Raw genomic sequence first — 22,687 nt, forward strand, 5'->3', positions numbered from 1 at the left:
CAATCTCGGACAACTGTCATAATTAGTTTGCTAGGTGAGCCCATTTAAAAGAAAACTACTTAAAAAGGATGTTCCGCTTTATTAAGCACGCCTCAGATTTTAAGCCACATGGGAAAGAAAAAGGCTCTCTCCGCTGACGAAAAAGCGTCAAATATCGCAAGGCCTTGGAAAAGGCATGAAAACGTTCAATAATTCACAAACACTTTTGTACGGTAAAGACATTTGTGATTCAGATGACACAAATTGTGCTGATAAAGGCATAATGAGAAAGGTTTCTGCCAGACAAATTTATGGAATCACGAGAGCGCCTGCTAAAAAGCCACTACAAAGCAGCAAACAGGTATTTGAAGCTGCTGGTGCCTCTGAAGTCCCATGAACCTCAAGGTGTAGGACCTCCAGACGCTTGCAGTTATGCATAAACTACTATTAACTACATAAACTGCATAAACTACCCATAACCAACACTCATGAGCAAAAACGGTTGCAGTGGACCAACAAATACATGAAGATCAATTTTTAAACCATCCTGTTTACTGGTGAGGGTCGTGCAACCTTGGGTGGATGGATGAAGTAGAGTATGGCCAGCATATCTCAACAAGGCTGTGATGTCAGCACGGAGGTGGCTGAGTCATGTTTTGGATCGGAATCATTGGGAGAGAGAGCTGGTCGGCCCTTTACGGTTATTGAAGGTGTGAAAATGACCTCAGCAAAGTGTGTAAAGTTTCTGACTTTCTTCCATGGTACAATATGAAGAACCGTAACTTCTGTAGTAACATGAACTTCATGCATGACAATGAACCATCTCATGATGCAAAGAGTACCTACAGTACCTCCCTGTCAGAAACTCATTTGGCCCCCTTTTTTCCCCCTGACCTCAACCCAATTGAGAACCTATGGAGCATCGTCAAGTAATAAAATCTATGAGGGTGGGAGGCAGATCCCAACAAAACAGCAGCTGTCGGAGGCTATTCTGACGTCTTGCAAAGAAATTCAAGCAGAAACGCTCCAAAAACTCAGAAGTTAAATTTAAGAATGGTGAAGGTTATATCAAAGAAGGTTTACATGTAACTTGGCCTTTTAAAATGTTAGTGATTGAAATAGCTTTTGCTTTTAGGAAATATGACCTCCTTTTGCTGCAAATTCAACAAATTACCATTTTCGGTTCTTAACTCTTAACCAAGTGAAATGCTTTGAAACTCTGTTGTGCATAATAATGTGGAACAGTGCATTTTAAGATTTGATCATTTTATCATTGGGAGGTTTGTTCAAGAACATTCAAATTGTACTCTAAAGGTTGATGACTTTAAAATTCTGATGACTGTAATTTATATTGATTTAGCAAAATCAGAGAAAAATCTCATTTGCATAATAATTTGGAACACAGTGTACATGCTGTGACCATGCATGAAGACGCACATTATATGTAAATGGAGCGTTGTTGGCGGTTTTTGGAGGTTTTTTCAGAAGGCTTTACAGGCAGAATAGTTGCGTCCCATTACGTGCATTCCTACCTAACTCTTTTTACCTGTTTTCATATCTTTAGAACGCACAGAAAAGAGAAAGACGTGTGTTCATATTTCCCATTTTGGATGATGTCATTGCAGTACAAGGATGTGGAGGGCCCCATGACTGGGTTTGCTTTGGGCCCCCAAATGACTAAATATGCCCCTGCTCAATGGCACACCCCACTACAAAGCTACAGTAAATCCAAATTATTTAATATATTTGTAGGATTTTCAAAAAAGTAATGAAAAAATTACTTTCCCTGCTAACTATAATCACATTTATGAAGGAGTAATTTTGTGACAAATTCAATTACCTTTTCGGAAAAGTACTGTAACTAGTAGTTATAACTAATTACTTTTTTAAAAGTAATAGCAACATTGCTGATGATACATCCTTTAGTATTGTTTTTTCTGGCCCTTTATGCTGGACAATTAACCCTTAAATCCATCCTAAAAGTTTGGTAAGTGTTGCTTTCACTGCAGTCCAACTTGTAGCCTGAGGGGAGACAAGGGGGGGTGAAAGAAAGAGAAATCTGAGGGTTTTTTTCCCCCAGGTGTTGCATGCAGCTCCGCCCACCATCATCCACCCCCCTCCTCAACACGTCCCCCTCAGGTCCAGCCGAGCCGGGGGCTGATGGGCTGTCTGGGGGTGGAAGGCTAGCTTCAGGAGGGCGGGTCAGTGTGACTGCGGCTCTCACTCAAGTAAGTAACCACAGCACGGACAGGACAGTCGGACCACAGCAGCACCACAGATAACTCCTACTAATCAGCCATATCTGCTCAAACAGGTCCAGTTTTTCGTCTATTCTTTTATACGGAAATCATTTTGAAGAAGTTTAGGGGGGAAAAAAAACTTATCAGACTGACGGAGTCGTCTCCCCTCAGACAGGATGTCGGCACTCTCGATGAATGACCACCTCGAAGGGATTTTATCAGATTTTGAAGGTATGTATGGTTGTAATACTGAATGACTTTACTGCTGCTTGTTTTGTTGCTGTAGTAAAAGCAAATGTGCGCTTGCACCTCCAGGCTGTTTACTCATTCAGTTCAAAGATAACCTCCTGTCTGCAACAGTGCTGCAGTTATGTTATTAAGAGTTACGACACCGTGACATGACCCACTATATTGGGTCTTTGTAGGTGTTTTCTGGTCTACTTTTTAGTATACTGTATATACAGGCATGGGAAAAAATGATTAGATCACCCCTTTTTTCGTTTTTTTGGTTCATTTTAATGCTTTCTTACGTGCATTGTACTGCCAAAAAAAAAAAAAATCAATTTCAGAAATTCCAGTCATTAAAATGAACAAGAAGCTGAAGAAACAAGGGTGGTCGAATAACTTTTCAATGACTTTCTAAAAGAATAAAAGTAAACACTGATCTAAATAAAGGAGTAGATATTTTTCACTGAAGTACATGTTTTTTATATTAGTGTTTATCGTTACAAAGTATTTATTTTACATATTTGGTGTAAGAATATATGCAAAACTGCAAACACAGTGGATCCTCGCACTTTCGCGATTCAGCATTCACGGCCCTGCAAATTCAAATATATTTCGGATATATTGATTTTATTCTCTGAAAATAAGCAGAAAACACATCTCATTCACCATAAGTCAGTAATAATTTATAAATATGTAAACGTACAGGGTAAAATGTACAGCATACACTGTGATGTTTTATTGGCAAGCGTTGAGATTTCGCACTTTGTTGAGCGGTCCTTGACCGCACCATAGTTGTTGTAAGTGGCTATGCCTTGATCCCGATTACATCTGTTAATCGATTATCTTACACTATCATTCATTGGTGATGAATAATTCCATATTTTATACTTTAAATGCGTATTTAGAGTTTAAACCTGGATTGTGTCGCGAGAGAACAGCCACAATTGAATAGCAAGGGGGTGGGGATTCTGGGGCTGAAGTTAATCTAATAATGACAAGGCAATTTTATTGCAAATGTTATTGAGGAGAATGTCAATGTCAGTCTAGCAGGAGGGTTTGGATGTGGGGAGAGCGAGCCGTGTGTTAAAAAATGACATTTTTGTGGGCTGTATAATTTACTCTAGGTTTTTCACCATTCCCCGGTTCCCCGGGTGTAACCCCGGGGAAAAGCTGGGATCTACTGTACTGCACATTCAAGCAATAAATTATGAAATGTGAAAGAAAAGGGACTTTATGAAGCCAGTTTAGTAGTCCAGTGTATTCCTGATACGTAGACATCAAGGGAAAAATGCCTGAATCCTTGATGTTGACTTGCTGAAACACACACGACAGGTAAGAGATCAGCAATAATAATTTCATTGTGAGCACCGTCTCTGAACGAATCCATCCCGTCAGGAAACAATAGCATCTTTTTTTAGCGTCAGGAAACGTGTGTGAATGAGCAGCTTGTGCCTCAAACACTGTGTGAGTCTGTTCCATCCCTTCTGCTTGCTTCTTGTGTGTACTCCATTGAAACCCCTGGGTTTAGCTTCACTACCTACAAGTCTAAATGTATACTTTTGTAACTTTAAAAGTACTGTTATATGGAAAAGCAGTTCAATACTAACTTTGGCCAGGCAGAAACTCAGTCCACCTGTTGGTTTGCCTTTGAGTGAGCAAGCCTCGGGAGATATTGTAGAATATTGTGATTTTTGTTTGTACTACGAAAAGGAAGCCACAGAAATCCTTCAACATCCAAATCACAAACAGGATGGGAGCTCTCTCAGAGTTTGTTTTCCTTTGTCCCCCGCCTATGTGCATGTAGTAGAAAACGCACACAAGCACAGACATTTAAATTTACAGTATATTAGTGTTTAAATTGTTACACTCACTGTTTTAACACATTAACAGTACATATACACAACAATAAATATAATGCATAGATACATACACATTGTACAGTGTACATCAAGTGGTGCGAAAAAGTGTTTTTTTTTGCATGTTTGTCACACTCACACTCAGATTATCAAACAAATTTAAATATTAGTCAATGACAACACAACTGGACACAAAATGCAGTTTTTAAAGGAAACTGTTTATTATGAAGGGAGAAAAAAAATCCAAACCTACATGGTCCTGTGTGAAAAAGTGATTGCCCCCTAAACCTAATAAGTGGTTGGGCCACCCTTAGCAGCAACAACTGCAATCAAGCATTTGTGATAACTTGCAATGAGTCTCTTACAGCGCTGTGGAGAAATTTTGGCCCAATCATCTTTGCAGAATTGTTGTAATTCAGCCACACTGGAGTGTTTTTGAGCATGAACTGCCTTTTAAGGTCATGCCACAGCATCTCAATAAGATTCAGGTCAGAACTTTGACTAGGCCACTCCAAAGTCTTCATTTTGGGTTTTTTCAGCCATTCAGAGGTGGACTTGCTGGTGTGTTTTGGATCATTGGATCATTCTGCTGCAGAACCCAATTTGGTTGGCTTGAGGTCACGAACAGATGGCCGGACATTCTCCTTCAGGATTTTTTGGTAGACAGCAGAATTCATGGTTCAGTTTATCACAGCGAGTCTTCCAGGTCATGAAGCAACAAAACAACTCCAGACCATCACACTACCACCACCATATTTTACTGTTGGTATGATGTTCTTTTTCTGAAATGTGTTTCTGAAAATTACTTTTACGCCAGATGTAATGGAATACACATCTTCCACTTCCAAAAAGTTAAACTTTTGTCTGGTTCGCCGGAGTACCAAAGCTTTATAACCTTTTCCACACTGATAGATCTCAATTAATATCAGTTATGTTTTAACGTGGGGGGAATCACTTGTCACACAGGGCCATGTAGGTTTGGATTTTTCTTCCCCCTTAACAATAAAAAGTTTCATTTAAAAATGTCATTTTGTGTTAAGTTGTTTTGTCATTGACTAATATTTAAATTAGGGCTGTCAAATGATTTTGATTAGATTAATCAGTTTTTAAATTAATTAATCATAACTAATCACCATTAGCAACTATTTCTGAAATATGCCCATTTTTACAGTATTTAATTAACAGAAAGATCAATGACAGGACAGGATTTTATATTTGTATGTATTAACAGCTTCAAATTAACTGAATATGTCCATCCATCCATATTCTTCCGCTTATCCGGATCTGGGTCCTGGGAGCAGCAGTTTCAGTAAGGAAGTCCAGACTTCCTGGTATCCAGCCACCTCTTCCAGTTGCACCGGGAGGGCACAGGGTGTTCTCAGGCCAGCTGTGAGACATAATCCCACCAGCGTGTCCTAGGTCTGCCTCGGGGGCCTTCTACCGGTTGGGCATTCCCGGAACACCTCACCAGGGAGGCGTCCGGGAGGCATCCAGACTCGATGCCTGAAACATCTCAACTGGCTCCTCTCGATGTGAAGGAGCAGCGGCTTTACTCTCAGCTCCTTCCAGTAGACCGAGCTCCTCACCCTGTCTCGTAGGGTGAGTTCAGCCACCCTACTGAGGAAACTCATTTCAGCTGCTTGTATCCGCGATCTCGTTCTTTCAGTCACGACGCAAAGCTCATGACCATAGGTGAGGGTGCGAATATAGACCGACCGGTAAATTGAGAGCTTTGCCTTCCACCTGGGGCAAGACCTCATTCCCAACTAGGAGGGTGCAATCCACCCGTTTCCGACTGAGAACCATGGCCTCGGATTTGGAGGTGCAGCGTCTCATTCCAGAAGCTTCACACTCAGATGCAGACCACCCCAGTAAATGCTGAAGGTCACAGCCCGATGAGGCCATGAGGACCACATTGTCCTAAGGCCCTCAAACTGGACTCCCTCGAGGTCTTGGCTGCGCCTAGAAATTCTGTCCATGAAAATTATGAACAGAATAGGTGACAAAGGGAAGGCTTGGCAGAGGCCAGCATTCACCGGAAACAGGCTCGACTTACTACTGGCAATGCAAACCAGGCTCTGCTCCGGTTGTACAAGGACCGAATGGCACGTAGTAGCGCGCCACCAATCCCATACTCCCGGAACACTCACCACAGGACACTGAGAGGGACATGGTAGAATGCCTTTTCCAAGTCCACAAAGCACATGTTGATTGGTTGGGCAAACTCACATGTACCCTCTAGTACCCTCATAAGGGTGTAGAGCTGGTCCAGTGTTCCGTGACTGGGACAAAATCCACATTGCACCTTTTGTAGCCGAGGTCCGACTAACGGCCGTACCCTTCTCTCCAGCGCCCTGGAATAGACTTTCCCAGGGAGGCTGAGGTGTGTGGTCCCCCTATAGTTGGAACACACCCTCCAGTCTCCCCATTCGGGGTACTGTTCCCGACTTCCAAGCAAAGTTGAAGAGGCATGTCAGCCAAAACAGTCCCTCAACATCCAGAGCCTTGAGGAATTCAGGGCGAAACTCGTCCACCCTAGGAGCTTTGCCACTGGGAAGTGTTTTGACTACCCCAGATACCTCAGCCACGCTGATGGAACTGTCCACACTCGTATCCTCAGACTTTGCTTCCTCTATAGAAGATATGTCAGTGTCCAGAACATGTGGACACAGGTCTGATGATACGACGACAAAGTCGATCATAGACCTGTGGCCAAAGGGTGTCCTGCTGCCAAGTGTACTTGTTGACATCCTTATGTTCGAACATGATGTTTGTTATGCACAAAGCATGGTTCGCACAGAAGTCCAATAACGTCACACACCACAGGTTCAGATCGGGGAGGCCGTTCCTCCCAATCACGCCCCTCCAGGTCACACTGTCATTGCCCACATGGGCGTTGAAGTCTTCCAGTAGTCACCAGCTGCAGTGCTCTCCAGCACCCCTCTGATCGACTGCAAGAAGGCTGGGTACTCTGAACTGCCGTTCGGTGTGTACAATGACAGTCAGACCTCAGGACCCGAAGGCGTCGGGAAATTACCCTGTCGACTCCAACAAGGAAGCACCGAGCCGGGGGGCTATTAATAAGCCCACAGCAGCTTGCCGCTTCTCCTCTGCCGCAACTCCAGAGTAGAACAAGGTCCTGCTCCTCTCGAGGAGTTTGGGTCCAGAACCCAAACTGTGGATAGAGGTGAGTCCAATTGTGTTTAGTCAGAATGTCTCAACCTCTCGCACAAGCTCGGGCTCCTTCCCAATCAGAGAAGTGCCATTCCATGTCCCAAGAACCAGATTTGGCCGCCGAAGACCAGGTCGCCCAGGTGCCTGCCCTCGACCGCCACCCAAAACACATTGCACTGGACCCTTATGCTTGGCCCCGAAGGTGGTGGGACTACGAGGGGGAGATCTCGCGTGCCTTCTTCGGGCTGGACCTGGCCGGGCTCCACGGGTAAAGTTCCAACCACTAGGAACCCCTCCCCTCGGGCTGGCTCCAGGGTGAGGCCTCAGTATCCCACATCCGGGCGAGGTGTGGTCCCTCCTCTTGTGTTTGTTTATGGGGCCTCTTTGCCTTGGGAGACCCTACCAGGGGCATATAGCCTCAGAAAACATAGCTGCTAGGATCACTCGGGCACTCAAACCACCCCATCACAATAAGGTGGTGATGCACGGAGGAGTCTGGCCCGTCAATCAGGCTAAAAGATACCCCACAGGTCTAAAAATCTATTTGTCTCACACTCGTCTCTTTAATAGTAGCAGAACATTTGAATCACTCTTTAAACCTTGTTATTATGGCCAATGAGGAGTTGCATTCAAAGACATCTTGTAATTTAAGGTAAATTTATTTGTTTTCAATGTATTTTCCAGCATACTTAAATGTGGCAAATTAAAAAACCCTGCAAAACATGCCACAAAAAATATCTTACCGGAGTAGCACATGAAAAAGCTTTAACACGGCATTTGAAGAACAAACACTTGAGGGAGTATGGTGAGTTTTTGAGGCTCACGATGTGATCATCAGTCAAACAGCAGCTAATGTAGCCAACGCTGGACACTCGCCCGTATGTGCATGACAGTCAGAAGTGTAAAGCAAATAACTCGAAAAATAACTAGACTAGATGACCAGCGTTGGAAGACACCGAGTTTGCCGACTGCTCTCTCACTCGCAGCCCTGCTCTATGATACCTGGAAGTATGTACCCTCACATCCAAAGTCTCCTTAAAGAAGGCGTCTTACCCAACATTTAAACATGAAAAATGAAAACAATTGTGTCTGTTTGTAATCTGAGTAATCTGAATGTTGAGCTATTTCATTTTTTGTTTATTGCAAAGTACAGCAAAGTTTATACACTTGGCAAAGAATGCTCTTGAGAGTTTTTCGTATTTTCCTACAATGTGACATAACTTATAGAAAAAGCGCAGGCGAAGGAAAATGTCTTTCATATCTGTGGGCAATTCCGTTATGAAGAAGGGGGGAGAAGATGTCAGATGGAACACACTCTGTTCCTCATCAGGGTGATCCATCTTGTCCCGAGGCCCGCAGGGACAGTGCAACAAAAGCTACCCTCTCTCCTTTCATCAACTCTCTTTCCACATTCCTCTGTTAAGACAGGTGTTGATCTGTGCTTCTAAACAAATTAGTGTAGCCTTGAGCCACAGAATGCCACAGTAGCACAATTGTGTAAAGCTTATGAACACCTCAGACCATTGTCGGGGGCAGAGTCGGCCTTTGTAAGTCAAGTGGCCAAGATATTTATGCCCACTTCAGCAGTGGGGTGTTTTCCAAGATCGTATCAGATGAGAAGAGGGGAGGGGATGCCAGCCTACACCAGTCAGGGTTATCAAACCGAGGTTGCTTCCATCACAGGTCTTAATGAATTTTAATAATACATTCTTACTGTAAATAATAGTGACACAAGTTTGTTGTGAAAAAAACGCAAATAATAAAACTTATAATGGCAATTTGCATCTGTATGTGTACATGTGCTTGAGCGTATGTTGCGGGTTTGTTGTTTGGAGGTGGGGGGGTGGGTCGGTTGACACCTCAGGTGGTCACAGTAGGAGGGAGGCCCACAATGTTAGACTTTGAAAACCCCAGTGACAGGAAGACAAATACTTGTAGAACATAAAAAATCATATTCAACCCAGCATACAACATTTTGTTTTGGAATTGTTTTAGTTATGTCACGTAATAAGTCAGGAAAGCTGCCCAATTCTGTCCGTATTTTATGCATTTAGTGAGTAAACATCATATTGCAAGCACATAACATTACACGCTCGGGCACTAGTTATGTTTGTTGGCAGCTAATGATAGCACAGGGTTTTTGAAGCTGTGGTGGTGGGCTGCATGGGAGGCGGACTGCCGCCGTTGTGTCGTGCCACTGTGGCAGGAATTTTTTTTTAAATATTTAAATTTACTGTCGGTAATAATGTCAACATTAGAGATCGTTTTCACAGGCTTGAACAACAAATGCATTAATTAACTTTAAATGCTTTTCTCTCCACCTTTTTGTCTCCTTATCTGTCAAGTGGCAACAGGGCAGACAGGTGATTCTGGTGCATGTTTTTCAAAATAAGTATTTATGTACATTGTACATGTATCGGAAGAATGAAGATGAAAGCTGCATTATTCGTGTGTCTCTTCTGCACTTTTTTATGCTGCCGCCGCGGCACAAAGCGAGTCAAGAGGGTCCTTAATGTCAGCTGACTGCTGTCATATGACATCTACAAAGTGACGGTAATGACGTAGGTGACACGCCGCCAACACTACCTTCGCGATCGCCGTAATGGGCACACCTGGTATAGCATCTGTGTTCATTCATACACTGTATAACTAAACTTTGTTTTCACGTAAAAAAAGAAATGATAATAATAATTTCCCAGGTTGATTGAGCAACGGCGCCCTCGCCACGATCCGTAACGGAAACCCTGTAGCTATTTGGTTTAACTCCCAACATTAGCTATCATCGAATGTATTGCCTACCATAATGATGTGTACACAACATGTACGTGCGTACGAGACAGTTGTGAGTGACAGCCATGAATGCCAATCATTTCATTTGGGCCGAACAATAATTTATGCCATTTTCTATGCAATTTAATTTGTAATTTTGAAAAAGATACACATTTTGTTGTACAGTCTGTTCTTTGAAACTACTATTGGTGGTGACCTGATTCTGGGTCAGGGTTTCGTACGTAGCGGAGCAAGATTACAACACATCAACCGCAGGGTAAAGCTAACCTGTCTCACAACGGTCTAATCCCAGCGAACGTTCCCTATTAGTGCTGTGCTTATATTTTTCGGTGTAAAAAATTGAATTTGGAGCAAGTCGTGTTACATTAAGTTGCGTAGTGCATTTTTAGACTCAACAAAAAAATAAACCTTTGCAGGTTTGAAGCAAGCCTGGTTGTTAATAACATATAGATCCATTTTTCAAGAGACAGTGTGTGCTGATTAATCAGTAAGGAAGTTGAAAGTGACGTATGCACCAATGTGACCTTTGATCTCAGCTACCTCAAGCATCTCGGATCGTAGGTCATGTGTGGGGTTCTTCAAAGGAATGTGTGATGATTTAACGTTTGACTTCAGTGACCTCAGTCATTTTTGTTGGGTTTCCTTTGAAATTAATATGGTCCTTGCTTTGACAAGAATTGATCATCCCTGAAAGTCTGGAGATTTGTTGGAAATTGTGATCGGTATCACTCTATGTATGATCCAAGATTAAGATTAATGGTCATTTGCACCGTCCCAGACTTGGGTTTGAGTCCCCCTGCCATTCCTGGCCCCTGCTGGCCGGCATTCGCGCTGATCATTCATCCGGTGTTGCTTCGACCCGTTTCCTTGTCCCATCGCTTCTAAAATGCAATTATACTGCAAATTCCCTGACTATGTGGATTATTTCCAGTCTTATCTTGAATTGTTACTTGCTTGAAATGTGTTGGTTATCATTAAGAACCTCCAAGAAGCCATCGCATTAAAGTTATTCCTGACTCTGCTACCCGGCACACGTGCATGGGCCGACCTTGTGCACGGATCACAGCACTCACACTAGCCATACACGCTGGGCTTTAAGTGCGAAGTGGGTCCAAGCACGGAACAATTGACCTTATAAGGTACCTCTTTGGACACGGAACAATATATCATTCTGTTGCGTGTCCCATACATAGCTGTAACCATCAGGCCTTTAAAATATTAGCACGGCAGTTAAACAACATGGTTACGCCACAGTTTCCCTTATTTTCAAATACAAACGTTGACAATCATGGTCCCATACTGTATGACGCTACAAACTGAAAGTATAGGCCAGGGATGAGCCACGTCTGTGATGACAGGGGCCAATCAAATGCCACTCTAGCTTAATGCCTGGCGACCCATAACAAACAACAAAAACGATTGGGAACTCATTAATTGAATTATACGACCATTTAATAAGGCTCAATTCATTCTTAACCATTTTTTTCACAATGTGAGGTTAGAGTATTGATTGCGTCAAACAACGCTGGAGAGTTTGGGAGCGAGAAGCCACAGGAACATAATCCGGCCTTCACTGACAGTGCCAGTTATGAGCTCCCCGTGCTGGTGGACGGTAGTAATTACAATACGTTTCTGCTTTGTTTTTTTGGTGTGGAAGCCACAACATCATCACACGTCTTAGGTAACATGTCAGGGCGTGGTTAAATATAGAACAAGCCATGAGGGAGGGGTGGAACTTTGTACGTATGCACTCTATTGATGGATGACTCGAGTAAATCGAGTTATCCGATTCATGTGAGTTTCTGCGCATGCGCTCTGGAACGGATGACTCGAGTGAATTGAGTACCCGATTCGCTTCAGTGAGTGACTCAAGTCAGTAAAAGGAATCAAGTTTTTCCACAGGTGTCTCTCCTCCTTTATTTTCAGTTCCTGTTGGTGTAATGTCTTTCAGTCTGCATTATTGATATCGATAAAGTATTGTGCAAGTGTGAACATGCATAGGAGAGTTGTACACTTCATTGGCCATTGAGACAACAGAGCATTCGGGCCTTTTGGTGACCCAGGAGATTAGAAGAGGCCAGGGGGGCTAAAAGCTGGAACCTCCCCACCCGCAACACCTCCCCCACCCTTGTCACACCCTGGTACTGCTGCAGATCAGAGAGAGTCCCATGACTTAGTGACCCAGTCGTCCTACACACACAGAGCTGGTTGTCTTTGCTCCTGACAAGTGGTACTCTATCACATACAAAAACATTCCAGCCTGCATCAATGCAGTGGAGCACATCGACCCAAACTAGAACCCAGGCTGTTCTCCAATTGTAGTCAGTCAAAAGTACACAGTAGAAATATTTAGTATGTCAGCATGAAGGCAATAGAATAGTGTAATGCACATAAACGCTCATTTGCTGTGCCTAACCTTACCTTGTGACCCTGTCAGTTTCCACATAAACGGTTATTATGTCCTTCTGGGGAGGTCTGTTTCACACACACGCGCGCCCGCCCGCACACACACACACACATACACACACACACACAGACATACCACTTGATTTGGCTTGATGCCAAGCTATTCTTCCGTAATGGATCAGAATTTGGCAACACATCAGTGCCTGCTGTCTAGTACTTGCCAGGCCCTCGAGACATCTGAAACATTTCAGATGAATCAGTGAGGATTGGACACAAACCTAATAGTGAAAGTCAACCAATGGTGTTCACATTCAGCAGCTGGTACAGTAAGAAATATGGCTGATTTTTTTCAATTTTTGGACAAAATTGCGACTATAGATGACTTTATGTTTGCTGTACCACATTCTTCCGAGGCGCCAGTGTACATTCACAACATCAGCCCCCCCCCCCCCCTCCAAACTAGGGTTGGGTATCGTTTTCATATTATCTGATACCGGTGCCAAATCTGTACTTTTGCTTAAATGCTGCCACACGGCAACGGCGTTCTTGGTGCCCTGAAATGGAATTTTTGGAAAACGGCTTCCAGAGTGGGAAAATCTGATAATGCTGCCTCGTTGTTGACAAGCGAACCACTACTTTCTGAAAACCCGTGACACGACCAAAAGTAACCGGTTGTGTACTGCTGCCGAAAAGCCAACATAATATTGATATTTATTTTGTCCTATACTCCAGAGTGGAGGCGGGGCTGGTAGCATACACACAGAGTGCAGGAGAGTGTAACGTAGGAGAAATTAAATTGGTAGATTGCAATATATTGTCATATATTTGTATATTTTTTCATTCTACCTTTCTTAAAAGTAATATGAAAATCTCTCTTCTCGTTCCCGTGGACCCAATCTCGTGTATCATCTTGTCTCGTGAAGTGAGTGTCTTGTGACACCCCTACTATTTAATGATCAAAATGAAGTTGAATTAATTAGCGACCTGTTTGTGTTGTATGCTGATGTTCAGAATTACCGTGTTTGTGAATGCACGTCATGGTTAATGAGAAAGTATTGTGTTTCTGGTGTGGAGAGCAACAGAGAAACGTGCCTGAGAATTACCATACATATTTTTTGCCTCATTTCAGTGCCACTAAATTAATAATAATTACTACTCAACAGTAACGATTAATTTGGCACTGAAATGAGGCACCGGTGGCAACCTAGTTTTTTCGTCCGGTTACTGCTGTTGATGTTGACCGAGTTTCGGTATGCATCCCAACAAGCAAACCCTCCTGAGAAGCTTGATGTGCAACTCCAAAAAAAAAATCTAGCCTCCCGTTGCGGTGATGTGGACCATAGAGGCTCTGATGGGTCAGCTTTTAGTACTGTTTTTCCAGCATGTGTACGACTGGTTCGGAAGGCATTTGCAATAAAAGTGACTGTTGGAAGACATAGATTAGTTTGAAGCTTACAAGTTGACGAGGGCTGCAAAACACCGCACATTGGATTCTTCTACTCCTTGTTCAGTGTCTCAAAGGACTTCAGGCAAAGGGAGACTGCACCCTGGACTTGTTGACAGTCAAACGTAGGGCTCTTATTGAGACAACCATACAATACACACTGACATTCTTACCATCACTGAGTAGGAACTGAATGCAACGCTGCCTGCATGGAAGTCAGGCGAGTCAAACACTTGACCAGGTCTGTGTCTCCCTGGGGTGTCCCAAATCATGCCTGTGCATGCTGTATTGCAATCGCCCCTTCACAGTAACATTTAAGAAATGTTCATAAGAGAAAGCATTAGAAACACGAAGTCAAAATAAAGATGTATCATTGAACGTATTGTGAACACACGACCATGCAGACACAGACAAGGCTATTTAGCCTTAATTAAATCTTCCCCTGTTATAGCTCAATTTAATTTTATTCCGAAGCAGTTTTGAAATGACCGTCACTGCAGTTTTTATTTCTTAAAACAGCCACGGAGAAGCGGCCATTAAAATTTTGACACATGTTGCACCAGTCTAGCATTTTTCAAACAACAGGTGCTTGTGAGTCAAGTAGTTGCCAGACATCTGAAATACTTTTAAGCACCAGTTTGGTGTTTGAGTATAAATGTGCGCATTCTGTTTATGAGTTGTCTGACACTGTGTTATTTTCAGGGTTAAACCATTGCAAAGGGCTGCTTGGAATGTGTTTTCCAGATGTTCTTCAACTAAGTGGAAGTTGTTTTATGTGTGTGTGTGTGTCTGTGTGTTATCACAGATTTGGGGCTGCAGAGTGTGGATGTGTTGTTGTATTGGTCTGTGTATTTGTAAACATGGGTACACAGTGGTGTGTGTTCACGTGTCGATGCGCATGTTGTCTTGTCTGTCAAGGGTCTACCTATATGGAATGCACAGGACATGCCCAGACTGAGCCTCCTCTTATTGTGGGTCCCCTCCTCCCAGTGCTTACTGGTTCCTAAAATAATCCATCTCACTTGTCGTAGCCAGTGTTGACCAAATTACTTTTAAAAAGTAATTAATTATAGGTATGAGTTACTTTCCCAAAATAGTAACTGAATTAGTAACTGACTACTAGTAACTGAGTTATCAGGGAAAGCCATTATTGCATTACTTTCTGAAAAACCCTCAATCATGTAAAATAATTTAGATTTAGCTTTGTTGTGGCGTGTGCCATTGAGAGATGTTTCATGAGAGTAAGGCTGAGGGCTAAGCTTGTGACTTGCCCTTCTTTACCAGAGCGCTAGGGGGCAGTGTTTTCCTGAGCGTGAGCAACCACTTCCTGTGTAGTAGTAGCCACCCGAACATCATCCTCATCGTCCACGCAAGCAAATCCTATTTCAGATCATAGTAGGCCGACTGAAATACAGATACAAGGCAGAAATAGCGGAGGAACAAGCTGGCTTCATGGAGGGCAGGGGTACAAAAGAACAATATCGGGATGTTAACCACGAAGTGTAGGGGGTGTAGCATTTCCACAAACATGTGCTTCATCGATTGCTCTAAGGCATTTAACTCTGTCAGCCACAAGGTATTACTGTCAAGGTTCGTCTGCTACGCGCCATCATGCCCCCCTGGGAGTGCGCAGTTCCATCAAGCAGCACAAAGCCTCGTTTGTTTGGCCGTGCGATGCAAAGTGGCGAACTGGAGAAGGTGATAATATTTGATAATATTTCTATTTCTACGTATACCGCCAAAGTCAACAGAAAGTCGATGGAAGAAGAGGACCTCCTACGTCATGGCTGAAAGACATTAAAGTGGACCCGCATGAACTTGTAGGTGGGTGGAGGAGGCCGGAAGTCCGTAAAGGTAGAAAATGATGTTATCCAAACATCCATTTTCTATACCGCTTCTTCCTCTTTAGGGTCGCGGGGGGGCATGCTGGAGCCTATCCCAGCTGACTTCGGGCAACAGGCGAAGTACACCCTGGACTGGTCAATAGACATATAGACACACATAGACAAACAACCATTCACACTCACATTCATACCTATGGACAATTTAGAGTCACCAATTAACCTAACATGCATGTTTTTGGAATGTGGGAGGAAACCGGAGTACCCGGAGAAAACCCACGCACACACGGGGAGAACATGCAAACTCCACACAGAAATGCCCAAGGGAGAATCAAACCCAGGTCTTCCCGATCTCCAGACTGTTACTGTGTTGGCCAACATGCTAACCACTAGACCACCGTGTGGCCGTTATCCAAACACTTTAATCAAATTACTTCAACTTGAAATTTGTTGAAAATTCAATGCGGACAATGTATTGAAAATCACACCCAACATTAAGTTCATGTACTGATTTCAACAATATTATGTCAGTATGACTCAGAAAAATTCAAGTTAATAGTTTAATCTAAATAAATCTATAAGAATTTGTATCTTGGAACTGTAGATTTAATTAATTGATGATAATAAATACGCTGCCTTTGTTTTTAGAGTACGGTTACTTGCATTTATACGTAGATGTTGATTTCTACTTGGAGGGAATACGATCCCGATCCTTTGAACTGGGGACCGTGTTCCGTGTTTTCCTTCTCTGAGGTTCTGGACTGCAGCTCTTCAATGTTCTTCTATGCAGACCTCGCTGGAAGGAGACACGTTTTATATATATTTTACTTTGCACTCCCTGCACATTTGTGGGTCTGCATTTGCTGCGACCCTGCAAATTTGCAGGCTTTTTGGGAAAAAAAAATTATATATATATATATATATATATATATATATATATATATATATATAATATATATATTTCTTAAAAAAAAAGGCAATTTTTTCTCCACAAAACACATCTCATTCACCATGAGTCAGTAATAATTTCTAAATACATGACAACACAGGTATTGTCAAAAATAGAAATTTCCGCGAATAATTCGCTGGTGGTCCCGGAAGTAACTATCTAGTGCATATTATGATTAATAAACATTAGTATTGTTTGAACATTGTATGAGCTGTTAAAATGTTATTACCAATAACCAATTATTACCAATAACTTTTAAGAAGTCAAAATGGTCAATGAGGTTATTAAAGCACACCAGCTGGTTGGTTCATTCCAACATTATTCAAGTGATGCCTTCAACCACCTGTGTCCTTTTACACAGTGTTATCTTTGTGTTATGTGCTTTTAGATATTTTACTTCTTTCATTATTTCACAGATTATTTCACCATCATGCTGCATGGGTCCTTTTCATAACAAAGCCACCCAGTATGTTAGTTTAGATTTGCTCCACTATTCTCACTCTTCTGGTAGTGCCCTTCATACAGAGATATGGTCCTTCGGCTACCCCCACTGACTGTCTTATCGCTGAGCATTCTGTCACGCCTTTCCTTGTTGAAACCAGGCCGAAAATGGCGGTGTGAAAGGAGCCATTGTCTTGTGTTGTGACTTTCCTTTTTTTGATGGCCAACATGCAGTGGTCAACGCTGAAGTCATGTTGTCATAACTTTTCACAGTCAGGGAAATACAAGGTAGAACAGTATTTAGAAGGAGTACAGGATTATACAATATGGGTGATGTTGTTCTAGTACGCCTACATCGGTTTATTTACACATTTTAGGCAAGCTACTACTATATATGAAGACATTGCTTCGTTGGAAAATCTATTATCAGCCGCTTTCACCAGAGTCAAAGGTGTATTATTTATATAGCACCAATATAGCAACAGTTTTCTCAAGACGCTTTGCACATGGAGGACACCTTGAATCACGCTCCTTGCGAGAAAGTACAGGTTGATGGTCTACCTGCTGGGCATTCCTGCCCGCCACACCTCTCTCCACCAGTGACTTAGATAACAGGTGTAGTCACAGAATACCTCCAATAGGGGAAGCCTACCCTAAATAAATACCTAGTCTAAATAACAGGTCATCAGATGGGGACCACCAGTTGTCAATGTTTCATCACTGTGGTTTGTGACCTGGTTTTGGCTTCTGTTTGGGCTTTGTCCTTCATTTCACTTTATTTGCCTTCGTCGTCAAGATACAGTAGGTGTCCTTTTGAGGGACTACTGGGTTAGGAGACTAACTCTCGGTGCAGGCTTTTCTGAAGTCGACCCATCTTACCTTTCGGTCCCCCAGTCTGCCCTGGATGCCAACTGCCTTTTTCTTGACACTTGTTGAGAGAGGCAAGGATAAACGTCCCTAATGGAAGGAAACCCAAGAACCATGACACAGTGCGGGCGGTCGTCTGCCTCGACCGGCCGGGTTTAGATAGAGGCAGACTAGAGAGATGGATGACAGATAGCGAGAGAGAGAGAGAAAGGACGATGCTCGGGATTAGAAAACAATGTGTGCGACATTCACTGTATCGATAACAGTAATCGTGCTATGATGACAAAAACAATGATGATGCTATTCAGTTTTTATCTACTACTATTAGTGTTGTTACACCTGCTAAACGTGTACTGTACAAGTGGTGGTACGCCCGGCCATATACAGTAATGTCACTAGCCTCCTCCAAACAGAGAAACAGACAAATCGGCATACCAGAGCCTTAACAGTTGCTCTATTATTTATTCGCCTCTTTCTCCACACAGTAGAATCAAGCGGGATATATTTTTGTGTGAGCTTTCACACAGTCATATAATTAGATTAATGATTAATAGAGTTGTCATGGATATTGCATTAACAGCGGTAACTAAATATTTCATTAGTTACGCAAACTTTTTTTGCGTAATTAACTCATACGCATAATGGCAAGCCATGCTCTCTGTTATAACGACAGACAGACTCTTCTATAACTTTATTCTGACCTCAACACATCAACAGCAGTGCAATTCCAACACCACTCCGACTCCAACTCTAGTCCATTTGCAACGACACTTCCTCATTGTCACTAGACAGACTGCGAGATGCATTCACGGACGCTCCGAACATCACAGCAACGTCTTCATTATCATGTATGTGTGGTCTAAATAAACAGAAATGCAAAGAAAAAGAAAAACAAAAAGTGGATATTCTTATCACTCACTTTGTAACTCTTAATGCGGAAGTACAATTTGCTGCATTTAAGTACGCGCGGAAATCCCAGAAAATTCACTCAAAAACGTGAATTCAACGTCTTTGAACGTAACTCGTCATTGCTCTAATAACACAGTTAAAGTGTGTTTCAAATGTTCTGCTGTTAAAGAAACCAGCGTAAGGTAAATAGATTTTCAAACATGTGTGTATCCCTTAACTTGATTTTGATTTTCAGTTAATTTAGCATTGTTAATACATACAAATATATATAATCCTGCCCTGTCATTTATCTTTCTTTCAATAAAATACAGTAAAAATAGGCGTATTTTATATGTAGTGTGACATGTTGATTAATCATGATTAATTAATTGGAAACCATGATTAATCTAATTTTTAAAAAATTATTATTTGACATCCCTAGTGATTAGTGATTAATCCTCATTAATCAAGATTAATTAATTGGAAACCATGATTAATCAGATTTTTTTATTATTATTTGACATAGTGATTAGTGATTAATCCTCATTAATTAAGTTCAAAACTGTAATTGTGATTAAAACTGTAATCATTTGACAGCCCTTGTTTGTACAAATAACTAATAATAACACAAAGCTTTGTCTTTAAATATATGTAACTTTTTTAAAAGCCTGTTTATAAAATTAACTAAACTACTGTATATAAAAACTTCAAATGGCCCCGAAGTGGCTTTGGAGAATTACCTGTTTGCAGTTTTTTATGATTGATTTTAAAAATGATTAGGCTTTTTACACAAAAGCTAAGTAGTGTTTTGCATTATGTTCCCTTAATTAATGTTCCCCATTAAGTTCCCCATTATGATCACAGCGTCCCGTTACACTCGTAATGTTGGATGTACATTAATGTTAATGTAACAATGAATACATAAACAGGCAGTATACACATATAGAAACACACTTCATAAGTTGGTCATGTTGGAATTTTTGCATAGCAAAAGAGATTGAACTTTAAATTGAATGAAAATGATTGAAACAGTATGAAATAAGGTGTACGGTCTTCTGGGGACACCTCTCACCTCCCATCGTGTTTATTTGTGTACACAAGCGATAGAAAATGAGTTTGACGTTTATCAGACTGAGGCGGTATTGTCCCATAGGCGAGGGTTAAGGCCTATACAACTGTGATAAAAGAGGGAGTGGAGCCAAGGATACACACTCCACACACGCACACTTACACAAAGTAAGGTGGCGACACGGTGCACGATTGCCACCATAATTATTGCTCTAGTCTCCAGAAGGGTGCCAGCAATTACCTGATACCAGGACTTCTTATCTTTTGTACAGAGGGCAGGCTCATTCTTGCAGCCTCAGCCATCCCGGTTCACACAACCCCCAGCACACACGCCCACACATCCCAGTCTGCCTGGAGCCTTCCGAGGCCTCGAGTCTTCTCAGGAAGGAACTGGAATTGGACTTTGGTGTGTTTGCGTGTGTGTGGCCATGATGCAACCATTGATTATTTTTGTACTTTTTTATTTGTGTTACCTTACCAAAATAGCAAAGACAAGCTGTGCTTTGCCACGCTGGAATCACTAATAACATTTTACTTGTATGCTAGATAAGGCTATTTCATTTGTTTAAAACAAGGCAACGTATAGTCTTGTTCTATTTGAAAGGTATCCCGAAATGAATTTGTTGTCATCTGGCTCTATTTATTAGAACAGGGGTGCTCACACTTTTTCAGCCTGTGAGCTACTTTTAAAATGACCAAGTCCCAAACATCTACCTCCAAATATGAATGTAGAAAATATATATTTGCTGTCTTCATAAATATGACTATGCATTGTACATGTATATCGGGGTGCACACACTTTTTCAACATGCTATCTATAAGCCAACATGATCTACCTCTTACTATTAAACATATATATATATAAAAATGTAGAGAAAATATTTAATATAAAAACAAGACATAAAATTACATATATATATACGTTACGTCACGTTACGTTACCGATATCCATCCATCCATCTTCTATACCGCTTCTCCTCATTAGGGGGCATGCTGGAGCCTATCCCAGCTGACTTCGGGCGACAGACGGGGTACACCCTGGACTGGTCGCCAGCCAATGACAGGGCACATGTAGACAAACAACCATTCACACTCACATTCATACCTATGGACTATTTAGAGTCACCAATTAACCTAACATGCATGTTTTGGGATTGTGGGAGGAAACCGCAGTACCCGGAGAAAACCCACGGGGAGAACATGCAAACTCCACACAGAAATGCCCAGTTGAGAATCGAACCCAGGTCTTCCCGATCTTCAGACTGTGACTGTGTGGCCAACATGCTAACCATGTTGGCGATATTCAAGAAATTAAAATGATTATGCAAAAGACAATGCAGCCGAAGTCAAGGTAACATATTATAAAGGCTTCAGCAACGGTCAATTTTCCAATTCATCATGAAATACTTTAATAAACAGGAGCGTGGAAAAACACGTATTTCTATAGTGGAGTTCATGACACGAAGCAAAGCCCTCAAACAATTCACTTTTTCCTACATAACTAGCTGCTACAGTTGAACTGACTCTTGTTCTAGATGTAGGCATCTTACCGCTGAGTTAGTTTATCTACAATCGGAGTAATAAAGAAAACAAAAGTTGCATCTCTGTGTGTAGTTTGAGTATTGCGCAGTGGTATCGCGCACAAAATGCTCTGAAGCACAGTAGATGTTTATTTAGATTTTAGATAAAAAGGCATTGTTTTTTAAAGAAAATATGCATGTTTTCCTTTGTTACGTACCAGTCTGGGCACCATTTAAGCACTAACACCGTATCAAAATGACCGATTTGGCATTTGTTATCAGATAATATGTAAATGATACCCAACCCTAGTGTCTGGTAGGAGAAACACTGATTACACATAAAAATGCATTCAGCTCAGACTGATGAAACACACTCAGCATGAACTAACGAAAGTCAATATCTGTCTGTGCCACAAATACGCACCTCTTTTACTGTATAGCGGACTTAAGTGTGAGGTCAATGGTTTGGTTGTGCAAAATATAGAGACTCTTTCAGAGTCGTAAATATACACGACAGGTTCTGTAGTTATAGCTTAGCTTTCGAGGCTTAGTGGTACGGATCCACACACACGCCTCACCGTAAGAGTAAATGCCCTGCTTTGTGTTTTTTTCACATGGCTTACATTTGTGTGTCACGAGAGCACTAGGGCCTATTTACTGTATATAGGACCCTTTTAAATAAACACACAACTGCATAATTTTGCTCGTATATACAAGCTTTTTCTAGAGAGAAAACACAAACTTTTTAAACTCTTGAAATTTGTCTGTGTAGATTCCCAGTCGTCCATGTCATGGTAATGTGGAAAGGTTGAGTCCAGGCAACTGGACTCTTCTTGTCTGTTGAAGACGTTTTACCTCCGAAGGTTGTACAATTTTAGGTGTGGAGTTTCCCTATTTGTTTCCCCTGGGGGGTGGGTTGTTGTTGTTATTGTGGCTGAGCGTGACTGATCAACGACCGTCTTGCGTAACAATAAGTTGTTCGCTTGCATGTTGGCT

At 41.9% G+C, this 22,687-nt stretch overlaps 1 protein-coding gene across 2 annotated transcripts in view; it reads left to right on the plus strand.

Annotated features, from left to right (window-relative positions):
- Nucleotides 1-2,108: 2,108 nt before the first annotated feature.
- Nucleotides 2,109-22,687, plus strand: part of septin12 (septin 12) — a 95,691-nt gene continuing 75,112 nt past the window's right edge. Inside the window, exons 1-2 of one of the 2 annotated variants that reach the window (XM_054759230.1) lie at nucleotides 2,109-2,207; nucleotides 2,294-2,450. In XM_054759230.1, the coding sequence (XP_054615205.1) occupies nucleotides 2,396-2,450 (55 nt within the window). In that variant the 5' untranslated portion in view covers nucleotides 2,109-2,207; nucleotides 2,294-2,395. Of the gene's footprint in view, nucleotides 2,451-22,687 lie in introns of both variants that reach the window. The other variant, XM_054759231.1, reaches the window with a different exon arrangement.

Source organism: Dunckerocampus dactyliophorus, chromosome 18 (genome assembly GCF_027744805.1).
Source record: "Dunckerocampus dactyliophorus isolate RoL2022-P2 chromosome 18, RoL_Ddac_1.1, whole genome shotgun sequence".
NCBI lineage: Eukaryota > Metazoa > Chordata > Actinopteri > Syngnathiformes > Syngnathidae > Dunckerocampus > Dunckerocampus dactyliophorus.